Below are 15,917 nucleotides of genomic sequence, written 5' to 3'. Positions count from 1 at the left end.
TTCTTTTTAAATATATTTGGTGTGAAGTATTTCTACCCATGGTGAGGATCTTGTGCTTGGTTGATGCCGATAATCCCTCTTTGAGCTTTATATATGATGCACTTGAAGGAACTAAGAAGGATATTGCAAAGAATTTGGGCGATGATGAGACCAAGTACAGCCCAATTTGGTCGATTATAGATGACAAATGGATAGGCAGCTTCATAGACCATTGCATGGAGTGGGGTATTGAACCCCAAGTTTTTTTATGATGATGGTGATATTGAGACAAAAGATAAAATTATGGATGGTTTTAGTGGGTACTTTAAGAGATTTTTTTTTTATCCAAATATCCAAGATAAAATATGAACTGAAGAGCTCATTTTGTACGAGTGTGCTTTGAATTCATTTGGGAAAGAAATGGCAGTAAGAAGAGGAGCAAAGCAAAACTAGGTAATAATAATATATTTTGTTTGAAAATTTTATTTCAAGTTCCTAATAACTAATGGTGTATTTTATTTTGCTAAAATTCTTTATGAAAATGTTGAATATTTAAATTAATTATAAAGGTTGCATGCAAATTGCAGCCCCATGGTGGAGACAACATGGGAGTAGTGCTCCACACCTCCAGAAGATGGCTATTCGGGTCTTGAGTTGGACAACTAGCTCTTGTGGTTGTGAGCGTAATTGGAGTTCATTTGCGATGGTATTTTATATTCTTTTCTTGTTTACAAGTACATTTTCCTAATATAGATTCGTAGAAGATAATAAAATTAACAGATTATTAAGATATAATACGTTACTCATAGATGGGTCAATTAGTAGTAGTACACTCAATACATTTTTTTGCATAGGTGCATACAAAGAGAAGAAATAGGCTTGAGCAAAGGATGCCCAATGACTTGGTTTTTGTTAGAGAGAATCAAAGACCCAAGGAGAAGTTTGACTAGGACAATAGGGATCCCATCGCTTTGAAAGACATGGAGAATGTTTCTGATTGATTAGTTGAAAGACCCAGGTATTGAGGAGGTCGTCCCCGGGGAGGGTTTGACCTTGGAAATGGTTGAGGAAGCTTCAGGTCCACCTCCTGATCGAGCAAGGACTACTGCAGGTACATCACACTCACAGAGAGAAAGGGAGATAGAGGAAGAGGAGGGAAATTTAGAAGAAACTGAGGAAGAAGAGCAGTATGTTGAAGAGGGTGATGATTTTGATGATGATGGCCTTGATTCAGATGGAGATGCAAGCGATGATATGTTGATTCTGATTCTTACTAATGATGATTGGAGAAACACAAATGTCCGCTCTCTTCTTTTGTAGCTTTTTATTTCAACTTTATTGCACCATCTTGGTTTGGACTTTAGACATTTGGATGTTGGACTTTTTTGGACTATTGTTTGTTTGGTTTTATACTTTTGTAAGGCTGTTGAAGACTTGGAGAGTTGGACTCCATGTGATTATACAATATGGAGAGTTGGAGACTATTGCTAATGGGAAAAGTTTATATAGAGCCGAGGCTCTAAACAATCAAATTTGAGCCTACTTCAAAAATTTCACTAGAAGAGGTTGTTTTGATGTCCAAATATCTTCAAATTAATCATCTCTACATCAAGATGCATGGACATGAGAAAAAAATGGATCGCAAGTTTTGGAAATAGTGTATTTTGTAACGCATTTTTGGACCGTCAATTTTCAAGATTTTCAAGTTTTCAGAGATATGTCGATCTACACTATTTTTGAAGCTTTAAACTTTATTAGTAAATATAAAAATATATTTTAAAGCTATCGCAAAGATTTCCAATATTGAAACCACATTTCTTGGCACTATTTGAAGGTAGGCTCTATTTTGATTGTTTAGAGCCTGGGCTCTATACAAACCGCACCCATTGCGAATACATAGATTATTAGACTTTTAATTTTTTCTGAATTTTCTGTGATTTGAATTTTGAAGTTTGAACAAGTTTATTCTTAACATGTGATATGTTTGTATATAAAAAAGTATGTTACAATACATACAAATGCAATAAATTACAAAATTGGCGTATGTGCATTTGGACAACACATATATGTATATATCTAAAGAATTTGTATTACAGGGCGCCTAACGTTCCGGGTCCTAGCCCAGGTGCTCGCTTAGGAGCTGGGCGCCAGGCTAGCCACCTAGAGTTTTTTGAAACCCTGTTTAAGATTTATTTTTCACAACTTGAGAATGTGCTTGTGTGCTGTGTGTGTGCATGTGTGGGTGCATGCAGACGTGGGTGTGGGCATGGCCGTGGCCATGGGCCTATGGCTGGGTGGGTGGTTGTAATTATGCATGTATGGCAATGCATGCATGCACACGTGTGTGTGTGGGTGGGTGGTTCTAACTATGCATGTATTGTATACGTGCATAAACATAGAAACACAAACATGCACACAATCATGTATGAACATGCACGTACATTTGCCTATGATGCCAATTGCTCATCGTTATGTAGGCTAGGGGTTCTACATTGTAATGCTATGCTAGATTGGATGATATGCTTTTGCCCATGACTGTTTGTTTCAAAATGAAGTTGAATTGTAAATCATATGTGTTTTGTGTTCATGAAAGGGTCAGATGCTGTCTTTAGAACACTATTATGTTATTTCTGCACAGTGATGTTGGAGACGTCAATTCAATACAACAGCCATCTCAGAAGGACACAAGTCTCTATATGTCCCTTGTCATATATTTGGCTCTATACTCAGCTTTTACCATCAAAGTAGTTTTATGTTGTTTCCTTGGTCTTCCATGTCACAAGTGAAGTAACAAACCGTAAAACCCTCCGAAATGTCTTGAGTTGTACGTGTGTTTGTCACCTAAGGCAATCTTTCATGGGTTTTCTACAATAAATTCTAATCCTAGTTTTTCTCTCGAATGTATACGTGAAACCAAACCCACTTGATAACTCATGAAGTATGCCCATGATTTTCTCCATTCTATATGGCAGATGATATCTATGTGTTCCCTTTCTAAAATTTTGGGATTTGATAATCTTGTTTCCTTGATTAACTGTGAACTTTTATCTCTGCCCATTTTTTAAGCCTCCTATAACATAGGTAATTGATTCTTGTGGGGATTCATCTTATCTTTATTCTTGGTTTGTTTCTGTTAATAGAAATATTATCCATGTCTCAAAAGAAAAAAAAAGAAACAGAAGCATTCGCAGGCATCTCTCTCTCTCTCTCTCTCCCTGTCTCCCTCTCGCCCTCCCAGGGGTCTTGGATTAGCAAACTCTAGAAAGCTGCAGTCCGTGGTACGTAGGACAGTAATCTTTCTTGCTCAAATTTGAATCTGCACAATGTCTTGGGAGCATGCCTCGCGTCTTGGGTGGGCTCTTAGATGATGAGGCTCTGATATCATATTAGAATGAGAAAATGAACGGGAGTGTACATAGATTTCTCATCAAGGCACAAGTAACCTCGTAAAGGAATTATATTTGTATTGTATTCTGGGTATAATGACTGAAATACCCTTACAAAATTATAATAGGACATCAGAAAACAATACTAAAATAATGGAAGAACACAAGCAACAGACATGAACAGACTATGTTTATGTTATGAAACATTTACACCTGGTTTACGTCTGAAATCTAATGTACTTGGTATCTCTTTCTTTTTTGTTGTCATTCTCGTGATTTTTCCAATGACAAGTGCCAAAATACTTAAAATGGTGTTCCTCATTCTTATCCCAGGGACACATGGTCCCCTCAACAAGCATGGCTGCACATGCTATGGATGAGCTAATTGAAGCTATTGAGATTGATGAAAAATCAGAAGCTGCAGCTAATTGTGCAGCATTAGAGGAGGATCTCCGTTCTCTATCAGACACCAATGTGGACAAAGTAGGAGGCTTGGGACCTTTTAGACCTGTGCCACCACCTGCTGTTCCTCCAAATGTTTACAGCCAGGTATGGAGTCTTTGATACTGCGACATGTTGATAGCCTCAGGGATATTGGTGTGTGATATTTTTGTCAAGGCATGCTGTATTTTATAGTTAATTTGTTCAGCAGACATGGCACAGATATGCATTTTTGTATCCTAGAGTATATTTGTTTTTCAACATGAAATATTTTCCTTCACTGCTTTAGAGAAAAGGAATAGAGAATGTGATGCGCACAAGTAGTTTCAATCATCCATTCTGAACAATGGACGGTTGAGATGAACCATCTACATTGCTGCCAGAAATGGTGAGGATGGTTTATCAAAACTGTTCATTAGTGAGAACAGACAGTTGAGACTGCATATGCCATACTGTTTTTCACTACATTAACTACATCTAAAAGCTGATGTTGATCAGCTTTATGATACTAGCACTTGTGTTTGGCCATGATTTCGCAGGGGTATGTTTCTCTTGTTGCTGTAGGGAAATGAATGCAATGTCATAAACTTTGTGAAATTGGCCGAAAAATGTATCTTAATACCTAAAGACTGAACTCCCTGCTTTTTATGATTCTCTGGTACAATTGTCTAATTCTGCTGCCCTGCACGAGCTTTTTCTGGGCTTCTGAAGCCTTGAGCAACGTGCGTCTGAGATATTAAAAGGACTCTTATAATCATAATTCCTGAAGGGCTATTATAATCCTTGTACCCAAGTCTTTACTAATTTTCAGATCCCATCCAACTTTCTTCCCTTCTTCTCTAAATTACGTATCTATAGATCTTCTGATGTTGTGAGATCTTGAATTTACCAGCACAACTAGAATTCTTTGTTATTAAATGAAGATATGGTCCAGCGAAAGTAGAATTCTTTGGAATTATCAATAGGAGGTTGTAATAGTTTCCAATTGTCCAATTGTCCAATTGTTATATTTTTTTTATATTTTTTCTTTTCTAATTTAATTTGGAGTTGTTTCCAATTATCTTGTTTTATTATATTTTTTCTTTTTTAATTTAATTTGGATTTGTTTTATATATGGATGTGGTTTGTATAAGATTACAACCTTATTTGTAAAAATAAGGTTGTGATACTCTATTGCGTTTATTTTATTTGGACGGTGTAGATTTAACATATCTTTTAAGACAGGTTCAATACATGGCACGTCTTTTAAGATACTGTCCAATCTACACCATCTAAGTAAAATGAACGGTATAGATGACTACAACTTTATTTCTAAAAATATGGTTGCAACCTTATATAAATTTTTTTATTAGATAATTATTAATACAGTTGTTTGTTTTCTTATCTTGATATTTGTTTTCTGGATCTGTTCAATATCAATTAAATAACATTGAGCTTGTAATGTATACTGTCTACTTATTCCCAAAGAAATAAAGGTTATCTACTTATTCCTAAAGAAATAAAGAAAACTGTAAAGCTATGTGATTGACACATACTGCAGTACAAGGGAGATGATGAGGATGCGGAAGTGGAAGTGGATGTGGAGGCAGTTGCGGACGGGAGTGAAATTGAAATCGAATGAGACGGTCGTGTAAAATATTTTGTTATTGATGCTGAAAGAAAATAGCTCAAGGTCCTGTGAGGTGCTTTTGTTTTTTATCTTTTTTCTTGGCATTCTAACATGCCTGAAATTTATTTTTCTTCCAAATTTATCCTTGTAAGATTTACATTCTTGTCTTGGAATTTCTTGTTGGTTGTGTTTGTGTTGCTGAAAAGGTTATTATTCAATTTAGATGTCAGCTTAGTATGGTATGGTCCTAGTTTGTACACGCTTTTGAAATTTGAAAATTAGTCAGATGGTTAGAGTTCAGATAAGTTCATATAGAATTAACTTATGAGAACAAATAAGATGTAATAATTATAGGACAAGGTTTTTGTGCGGGCTAGCAGGCTACCCCACATGAAACGATTTACCATAATTAAATGAACTTGGTCAATAATTATGGTTTAAAATGGGGTTGTCATGTCGTGTTTGGGGCACTGGAAACATGGTACATACAGCTAGTCATTTTAGGTATGTTCACTAAAGGGGGCTCTATCCATAGCTCCCTGATTTCGAAAATGACGTTTCAGTATGCTCTAGAAATGTGAGCTTTAAAAAACAAGAAATATGAACACGTCAGTTTAAATTAAGGCTTGCTCCGATGACAAGTAATTTTATCTTTTTTGAAATTAATATATTTTAGACAATATTATATTGTTAGCTATTTGGTATACATCTTATTGGGGAGCGATCTCATGTCATTTTAATATAATGAGAACACTTCTAAACAACCATGTTTGTGGCATCTGTATGACCTTAAGTTTTGTAGACACTATTCATCTCAATAATCAGTTTGTCTTATTTTATTTTTCAATTTGCACCATAGGAATAATCAATATGAGTTGATTCCAATAAATCTTGACCATCTATTCGGTAAATTTCAATATTTATAGTTTTACAAATTCAAAATTAAAATTTACTTTTTTAACATCGTTATATCAATGATAATAAAGCTTTCTAAAAAATTTGGAAAGGGAAAAAAATATTTTTAAAGCTTAGATCTAAGTATCTTATTAGATGGATGGCTTATATTAATTAAGCTTAAAAATACTTTCTAGGGTGTATTTTCAAATTTTGCATATTGTGATTGTTTATTAAAGGGTAATTGTCGTATATATATTTATATTTTAGCTTAATTAGAAAAAAAAAAAACGCAACTTTCAAAAACCTCATCTACATTTTTTTTTTTCATTTTCAGGTTTTTTTGGATGGAAATGATTTTCACTTTAGTCGTTTTATTGTAATTTATATTAAATGTTATGGTAATTAAAATACCATAATAACTTGAAGTAGTAATACGATAATTAAAATACTATAAGAACTTAAATTAATATTACGGTATTGTAATTGATAACATTTTTTTTATGGCATTCTTTTTACCGTAATTAGGCATCATGTGTGGTTTCTTTTTCGACCAATGAGGGAGAAGAGAGAGATGAGATTTGGGAGAGGGGTTTTACATGTGAGATTTGAGAGAGAGAGAGGAGAGAAAGTTTAGAGGGAGATGGTTTGTTGGGGGGATTGAGAGAGATAGAGGGGGAAAGTTGAGAGAAAGATGGGTATTTGGGATTAAACATTGCGGTAGCTAAAGTATTGTATAAAATGGAAATATTTCGGTAAAAAAAATACTGTAAAAAAAATGTTATCTATTACAGCACTTAAAGTATCGTAATACTATTTCAAGTTATTGCATTATTTTAATTACTGTATTATTACTTTAAATTATTATGGTATTTTAATTATCGTAAAACTTAATATGAATTACAGTGAAACGATTACTGTGAAGGTTAGTTTTGTAAAAAAAAAAAAATCAGAAAATGAAGAAAAAGGGTATAGACGAGGTTTTTGAAAGTTGGTTTTTTTTTTTCCAATTGAGCTAAAATATAGGAATATTTGCGATACTTACCTTTTATTAAAATATAAAGAGAGTATAGGCTCAAACAAATGGTCATAACATGGTTTTTTAATATTGTTCCGTTATGTTACTATAAAATAATTGCATGAAATCAATCTTATTTAATTAGTTTTGATTTGTAACTATTTCCAACTTTTATTTATGTATTTAATTAGTTTTGATTTGTAACTATTTCCAACTTTTCTTTATGTATTTAACTTTTCAAATACGTAACTTATATTGGTGATTTGGCCCCGTCACAATGTCTAATGCTTGCCTTGTAGTTCGTCCACGCTTATCAAACAAAAAAAAGCTTAGTGTTGGTGGTATCATGGTCTCTTTTGAATAAAAGAGGCTTCAATATGTATTACTCTAAACCCAGCTAACTTACCTAGAAAAGAGAAGTTGTCTTTTGATCTGAATATATGCTAGAAAAAGCATGAAGCTGAGAGGCATTAGATTTGTTTAACCAATAAGATTCTTGAATAAATGTCCGGTTAGCGAGTATTGTGAACTTCGTTGAAGTGGATCATGAGAAAAGCTATGATACTAATGTGAGATCAGCAACTATTGTAATTCTTGGTGGATTGAATAATGGAAAAACCTACTCATTGGAGTTCACTGCAGAAGATTTCGTGGATACCATGTACTCAAAATATGAAATTTTCGAGATTGGTGGATATGGATCTCTCAAAGTCTCAACATAAGTAATATTGGAATCCAATTAGGAATACATTTTACCCATCAGAAGACGTGATAACTTGCATACATTCCTTACCCAAAGAAAACAAAAAAATCTAAACTTCGCAATTCGTTGCAGTTTTGCATATCAGAATACTGAACACTCAACAAAAGAATGAACGACAATAAAACCCTGGCTTCCTTTTAGGATGGAGGTCAGTTGATTCTTGTGTTCCCATTGATCTTTCCATGGATTTTCCTAATTAGAGGACTCAAATCATATCCAAAAGCGAAAGGGAAAAGTCAGTGTGTTCACCCCTTTACCTAGATGGGTCACATGAATAGAAGCAAACAGGGATGTCATTTTTACCAGCTAGTGCCATGGTAGTAATTTTGGCAAACTGGCGGATTTCTGCTTGCGAGTTACATTTTCCATTGAGATGTCGACTTTTTCAGCGCAATGGAGCTTGGATCTGGTCATACTGGAAAGCCTTCTTTGGCACACTCTGACACGCGGAAAGAGTGACAATGGGAGCAACTAAGAATGGCACGCTACATCCCATCACACATACAACGACCAACCACATGCAATCTGGTGAGATCGTCACGTACACAGCTGTCACGAACGTGACCACCATTCCCCCCAGTGCCACCCATAACAGCCTTAGCCCCCAACCTACTGCATTGGCGAGCATACCCAGCACACTTGGGACCGCCCACACTAGCACCAGTGCCACCACCATTGAGCTGCACATGGCCACCGTGTCAGCCACTACAAAGGTCCTGAAGGCCGCTTTGTGTAAGAACATTGTTGTTCCTTCCTTGTGGCCATGGGTCTTTGTTTCTCCTGGCATGGTGAAAGCAGCTGCAAAAGTGACAATGGCAATCAGGGTGGCCACAAGAGCGAGTGTGTTAGCCATCGTCTTGTATGACTCATTGGTGGCCTCACTTGTCCAATGCTGTCGTGGCTCCTGACTTTGGCGGCGCCGCCCTCGTGCTGCCCCACGGATCTCTAGGGCCTTCCATATTGCAACCTGCCATGGATGATCTTTCTTAGGGTGAATATCAAACCTGACACGCACTTGCTCAATCTTGTGCCACAAATTCAAATCTCTTTCTCTACATCATACCTCAAAATCGAGTAAAATGTATCTTTTTCTGCAAAGCAATTATATATCCTTTCAAAATATAATAAAAATGAACATAAGATTTTAAATTTGAAAATATTATATAATATCCTTTAGATTCTTGTTCAAACTTTTTATTCCATACTGGGTATATCTATTAGGGAAAGCTTCCTATATTCCCCCTACAACATAGAAGTTCTATCCTCCCCCCTTATCCAACCATCCATTTTTTAATGGAGGGCTAAGATTGCCCCAATCACAATGTCACGTTTCTACACTATTTTATTTTTAATTTTTTTCTATAAACTATTTTGACACCAAATTTTGGACGTCCATTCCTCTATTAAACTCGCACTAATGAAAAATATAAAAAAATATTTTCAATAAATAAAAATGACCAAAATACCCCTGAAAGATTCAAGTGGTATTTTGGTCATTATTTTTTATCGAAAAATTATTGTTAATATTTTTTATAGGTACGCCCCAATGATAAGTTGGAACGTACCAAATTTCATATTCAGAAAATTTGTATTAAAAAAACTAAAAATAAAATACTTTGAGACATCAGATCTAAGATCAAACGGTGAGTGGCTCTCTTGATAAAAAAATGGAGGCTGGATTGTAAGGGGAGGATAGAACTTCTATGTTGTAGGGGGAACATAAAAAGCTTTCCCTATCTATTATAGTGTGTGTAATAGCATAACAATAGGTGCAATACACATTTCAAAACGGACAATTAAAACTCACATAGAGAAATGGAAACTTTTGCAGTGGCATGTCGTGAACTTCATGGATTACTTAGTGAATGCTTATTTTTATTTCCCAGGAGAACTGATCAGTAAGCAACAAAGCACTTTCTCTCTCAGGGTTGAGTGCTGCTCTTGTCCATGCCATACTGTATTAGTGATTTTGTTTTCTTAGCTGGATATTAGTTTTTCTTAGCTACATATTCCCTCGAACTCTACTTGGATGTGCCTTTAAGAAATTGACATTTGAAAGTTCACATGATGAGCCCATGGTTGGAAAGGGCCATCTCCACTTTGTTAGTGGGCGCCATCCCGTCATTTGATACATTTCGAGTGGTATTCTGGCTGACACACTCTCAACATTCTTATTCCAAAGATCCCTCTGTGGAGGATGAGGATTTGGGACAACATTTCTATAGTTCTAGCTTTGAGAAAAAAGAGGTTCACTACATTTCCAAGGAAACAATGCTCCTTCCCGAGGGGGAGGGAGGCTTGAATCGCAGGCACCGTGTTAATGTTAACTAGATCAGGATGAAGAAGCATGTTTTCATTTTTTGGTCTCTTCTTCAAAAACATGGCTGCTTGCAGGTTTTGCATGGAATTTGTGAAGCATTACCCTTGGTAGTTTACAACTCCTGTTGCGTTATTTGGGATGAATCATTGCTCTCTTCCCTGGTGGATAAATGTCTTAATGACCCTCCTGTGGGATTCAAATAGGGCTGGCAATGGGATGGGTGGCCCGGCCCGGCCTAGCCCTAAACATTAGGGCCTGGGCCATGAACTATGGGCCTAGGTCCGGATTAGGGCCAGTGCCGGTCCAGTTTGGGCTGGCCCTGCCCTCTTTCGTTCTTTTTTTTTCTCTTTTATTTATTTTTTTCATTTGTTTTTGGCCCAGCCAGGGCCTGGCCCAATGACACCCTTAAGATTCAGATTCTCTAGCCATGACTCGGTAGGTTTTCATCTTAGTGGCTCAGTGAAAGCCCTGTCAAGATTCAATCTCTCCCTCACATCTCATCACTTGGTGTGTTTTATATTATTCGGAGATTGGGCTCTTGTCAGTGATCCTGTGCTACCGTGCCCAATACATTTAGTTGAGTCTAAAAGGATCTGATACGTTTTCTTCTAAATCGAGGTCAATTTTTGTTCAGGCAAGACTCAATCTGCCAGGGTAGTATAAATAGGTTTAATTCTTGTTGTGGCATCCTAGCGCTTTGTTTTAAGTTGGCAGGCCCTTAACAGGCATGATCAGTAGATAGAAAGGTGAAGAGGAAATGGTTTCATGGACTCCAGGAATTATCATTCCTCATCCTTGAGTATGAGGAGGTGGTTGTGGTGGTTTACTTGTGTGTTGTAGCCACGTGAGTTCGGAGTGCTCCGGTTTGTTTTTATTGCTGGCTCTTCAAGCTGGCTACTATTGTCGACGCAGATTTATCTCTGTTTCGAATTATTGCCCCTTTGATTTAGGACATTTTCTCAGTTTCCTTTTCGTGGATAATGAATGCCTGACAAATGGTTTTCATTGCTATTGGTTTTTGTTGATATCACTGGAAAGAAGGTAGTATGCTGGTTTCTAAGGTCTAAGCCTTGCTCCAGTTGGCTGGTACTGTCCTAGTCCATTTGCGAAGTTTTGGCCTGCTGGTGTTTGCACAATTGCATTCAATGCCGGAAGGCTTCCAGGAACACTCCTACCCATTTTTTGATAAATTACCTAGTAACTCTTGCAGTGGGCCAGGCGGCACAGCCTCTCTGGGTGAGCCCAACCCTAAAAAACGAGGGCCTGGGCATTTGGCCTAAGGGCTGGGGCTGGCCCATCCAGGCTTGGGCTTGGTTCTCTTTGGCTTAGTCCGGGCTCAGACCGGCCCTGTAGGGACTAGGGTAGGGATAGGGCTAAGGCTCACCTGGCTCAGGCCAGCCGTTGCCAGCCTATTATCTAGGTCTCCTTCCTCTCCATGCCTAGTAGATGCCATTCAACTTCAAACTCATTTAAACTATCCATTTTCTTTTCCATTAACTTTCGTTTGCTCTTAAAAGCGAAGAATTGCTTGGAAAAACTTCATTCATGCAAAACGATTGAATTGGTGAGATGTGGATTGGGTTGCAGACTACATTGTTGAAGTTATTTAACATTGACAGTAGCATACCTGCTCATATGTATGCCCACCCTTTTGAGCTGTGATATCCAAAGCGGTATCGCCATGGCTGTTCATGGCCCTGAAGTCCAAGTTCGGCAAATCCAAAAGAAGGTTCACATTATGACTGTTTTCTTTTCTGACAGTGATATGAAGTACTGTGTTCCCTTGGCCATCTGGTTCATTCAACAGCTCAGCCAATTCTGATCGCCTGCATGCGTGCATAATGATGCTGGGCTCATCGTTCTCGGCTGCCACATGGAATGCATTGTGCCCAACCTCGTCGAGTAACTCAACGCTATCAGGGCAGGCTAACAATAGCTCTTGCATTGCTGCCACATGCCCTGAGCCTGCTGCTATGTGCAGCGGGGAGAGGCCATCTTCATCTAAGAGGTACGCCGGACTTGGATTCCGTCGTTAGGAGGGCTTTTAGTATTTCGATATGATTTGCGGATGCCGCATAGTGTAAAGCAGTGCTGCCAAAGGTGTCCACATTTTTGGTGAGGTTTGGTTTGTCCCTTAGTAGGTCTTCAACGATCTCTGAGACAATGAAGCTAAATGAGTTTCAAGGAATCAGATGAGCAGCTTTAAAAATTTTGTTTGTGAGTCGAAAACTTCAACGAAAGCTAGATTCTCGCGATAAGAAGTCATTAATGATCATCAAATATGTTTTTGACTCTTGCAGGAGCATTTCTCACTCCGGCAAATTTCAATTCAAAAGCATATTTTGTGTTCCAAATTTTGGGTATCTAACGTGACTATCATCATCATCAGAGTCTTATTCCAACTATTTGGATTTGGCGGGGAACTAACCTTACGAACCTCAATAAAAAAAAAAGTTTGAATGTGTATGCCTAAAAAAAAAATCGTTAGATTGAATACAGACGGGTGATCCCAAAATTTGTGAGGGGAAATTTTCTCCCAAAAAATAGCTATTCTCCATAGAGAGTAATGTACAATATGGTCCCATTGGAGCATGCTACGGCTCTTAGTGACTTACTTGACAAGATATTATGTTCCATTCATAAGCGGGTATCTATGCTCTAGCGGAGCTAATGCTGTTCATCGACTCCCTCAGGCATAAAACCTACTTGGAAGGGAGTTTTTGAATCTAATCCTTTGGGAACTACCTAAGAATATTATGTTTAAATTGGAGAGATTTTAAGTTTTCTAACGCTTGGATCTCACCCTTATAATTTTAGTGTCTCGGCTCAATCTGGAGACATAATTTTTATTCAGGTTTATGGAGAGTACGATTTGGAATTTGTCTTTTTTGAGAGTAGTCTATAGGTCGACAATGTTACATCCCAAAACTTGGATTGAAAAATTTCTCCAAGATTGAATTGAGTGTTCATGGATAGTATGCTCCTGCAGGAGCATGAAATCTTTTAACATCATGAAATGGGACCACCCAAAGTTAATGAAAGTCCACACTCACGTTTGTTACCATCCTCTTTTATGGGTAAAATTATAAAATTGATTCAAACGTTTTCCTTAGTAGCCCATAAGATAGCAGTGTGAAATGTATTTGTGATTATATTGAAAGATAGATAAAAGGTGCCCCAAAATTTACTTATTCCTAACCAAAATAGTCTAGTATTCAACAAGATAAAGCCCTACTTATTTGTAAAGGAAATAATCTAGTACTCAGTTCATGTGATCTTTACATCCCAAGAACAACTAATACAGTTGTAAACTTGCAGTAAAACATGCCAAAATTGAACAGCGAGAATTTTTTCTATTTTTACCAGAGGAGTGAAACAATGAGATTATTATGTTTCAAGGTGATGTTGTAAAAGGTAATCCATTGTAAATAAATTTCGTATGTACATTCGTTTGTTCTGTGTTCCAAACTTGAAACTACGGGCCTCGGCCAGTGGCGAAGCGAGTTCTGGCCGTGTTCGATACCCAACTTGTTTGCCTCTCACAAAACCCCCCTAGAAAAACCAAAAAGGTAGTAGAAAATAAAAAACAAAAATTGAAATGACCAATATGTTGCTTATAAATATTTTTTTGGATGATTTTGATAATTTTTATGATGATTGGAAATAACTTTTTTAGATGATTATAAATATTTTTTTAGCCTTATGAACCCCATAAAACTAATTTGAATTGGACACCCATAAACCTAAAATTGAAACCCTAAAATCTTAGCCTTGTAGACCTCTCATAAATAACTCAAATTTGACTAATTTTTACTCCAAATTATAGAGGAGGTCACAAGCTTTCTAACGGTCAAAAATCCACATGAATCAAATTTACGGATCAAAAGTTAAAAGCCTCATAAATTTAAATGCATTATCAGCATAGCCTTTTCCGAATTAATTAGGGTCGGGGATACGAATCCTGGTCTGTCATGCTGCTCTATTTAACCTCAGTGAGGCCCCCATATCTTTTTAGACTACTTCTAACAACGTCTTTTTTGGTCTACCCCTTGCCATTTTCAATCCTTCCACTTGAACTAACTCGTACCTCCTAATAGGTGCTCTACTGGGTCTGTGCCACACATGACCAACCCACCTAAGTCTACTTTCTCTCATATTATCGTCTATTGGTGCTACGCCTAAATTTTTCCGAATTGAGTCATTACAAATTCTAACCCTTCTTAGACTCAGGCCAGGTCGGCCCGCACAACGCGTGGCGTGGCCCGATGGTCATGTCGTGATGTGCTACTTTTAGAAATGCATTCTAATTTCGAAAAATTTCAGAAAAATGTTTAAACCTAATCCTATTAGAACTAGTTCAAGCCTATAAATACCCCCTCAAAAATCCTAGAACATACATCTAAAAATCATAGAAAATAGATCAAAATCCCTAGAAAATAGGAAAATAATAATAACAGAGGAGTTGTTTCCACTCAAATTTGGACAAAATATGTAGGGCTGGTGATGTGCCGGGCCTAACCACTCAGGCCCTAGCCAACTCCCCATAGGATTTGGGAGTAGAGCCAGCCCAACCTTGGCCTAGACCTAGACCTAGCCCTCTCAAGGCTAGGTTGTGCAAGACAATTTAAAAAATAAAAGGAAAAGTAAAGATAAATGAGGGTTGGACCTAGCCATACTAGGGCGGCCCTGTCATGACCCTAGCCTAGCTACTAGCCCAACCCTCAAGCCCCATTTTGTAGCCCAAGCCCTAGTTTTTTGGGGCTGGACATACCGGGCCGGGCCAACTTGTCCATTGCCACTCTTAAAAATATGGACCAAACTGTGATATTGGGGGAGCAATCTGGTAAGTAGAAAGTGAGGCCAGCTATCCTGTCAGGAAATAAGAGAGGTAATTGTCCGGTATTTCAAACACCCAGACAACAAAGAATTAGGAATAGAAAGAATAACCTCTTGTTTGGTGTTTTCATTGCCAGACATGAGGACAACTTAGAAAAAAAAAAAAAAAGTCATAGTGGTGAGGGTGGTGCTCGTAATATTGGTATATTGGTCATCAAATGATAATTGGCCCCTTCCAATATAGTCCCCATGTAATTTGCTCTAATTTTAATTTTGTAAACTCACCTCGGTGTCCTCTAATGACTGTCGCATGGAGGGGTGTCCAAGCATCAGGCCCCTTCTCTACAAACTGGGGCGTAGCCTTCATTATCTTCCGAAATATATCGACCCATCCCCTCTCTGCCGCCACATAAGCTGGAGACTCTCCAACCCCTCCTCGTCCTCCCTCAACAACATCTCCCAAAAGTTTGCCGAAACTTATCAGAGCTTTGACAATGGTGGAGTGGCCTGATCGGGCGGCGACATGGAGAGGCATGTCGCCTTTGGAGTTGGGGTGGGTGAGGAAAGGGGGGCAGAGGTGGAGGAGCTCGGATGCGAAAGGTTGGTGGTCGAGTTTTGATGATATGTGGAAGGCGGAGTTCTTTTGTGGGGTTAGAGAGAAGAGGACGTGA

At 37.7% G+C, this 15,917-nt stretch overlaps 1 protein-coding gene, 1 long non-coding RNA gene and 1 other non-coding gene across 19 annotated transcripts in view; 2 read left to right on the top strand and 1 right to left on the bottom strand.

Moving 5' to 3' along the window:
* The window catches only part of LOC18445643 (Zinc finger C-x8-C-x5-C-x3-H type family protein), a 37,203-nt gene extending 31,488 nt beyond the window's left edge, over nucleotides 1–5,715 (top strand). For 14 of the 16 annotated variants that reach the window (XR_016049390.1, XR_016049389.1, XM_088858266.1 and 11 more), the window contains 2 exons: nucleotides 3,699–3,914; nucleotides 5,347–5,715. Coding sequence is in view for 14 of the 16 variants with exons in the window: in XM_088858266.1 (XP_088714392.1) it covers nucleotides 3,699–3,914; nucleotides 5,347–5,427 (297 nt within the window). In the remaining 2 variants the exon portion in view is untranslated. Of the gene's footprint in view, nucleotides 1–3,698; nucleotides 3,915–4,345; nucleotides 4,589–5,346 lie in introns of those variants that run through there. The other 2 variants (XM_088858267.1, XM_088858264.1) reach the window with 1 other exon arrangement.
* A 2,315-nt stretch (nucleotides 5,716–8,030) lies between these two features.
* LOC18445644 (ankyrin repeat domain-containing protein SAT10) lies at nucleotides 8,031–15,917 on the bottom strand. The gene is made up of 3 exons (XR_002282903.2): nucleotides 15,532–15,917; nucleotides 12,038–12,565; nucleotides 8,031–9,057 (listed from the first exon to the last, which is right to left on the bottom strand). It is a non-coding gene; the product is annotated as an ankyrin repeat domain-containing protein SAT10 (transcript).
* Nucleotides 8,954–12,764, top strand: LOC148783154 (uncharacterized). 2 transcript variants are annotated; one of them, XR_016049387.1, is made up of 2 exons: nucleotides 8,954–9,081; nucleotides 12,172–12,764. It is a non-coding gene; the product is annotated as an uncharacterized LOC148783154 (long non-coding RNA). The 2 variants fall into 2 exon arrangements; XR_016049386.1 differs by having other exon boundaries at nucleotides 8,998–9,081; nucleotides 9,977–12,764.

The sequence above is a fragment of the Amborella trichopoda genome, chromosome 2 (genome assembly GCF_054954075.1).
Source record: "Amborella trichopoda isolate Santa Cruz 75 chromosome 2, AtrichopodaSantaCruz75HAP2 v2.0, whole genome shotgun sequence".
NCBI classification, from domain to species: domain Eukaryota; kingdom Viridiplantae; phylum Streptophyta; class Magnoliopsida; order Amborellales; family Amborellaceae; genus Amborella; species Amborella trichopoda.
Note: the sequence above shows the minus strand (reverse complement) of the source record. Positions and strands in the feature narration are given on the sequence as shown.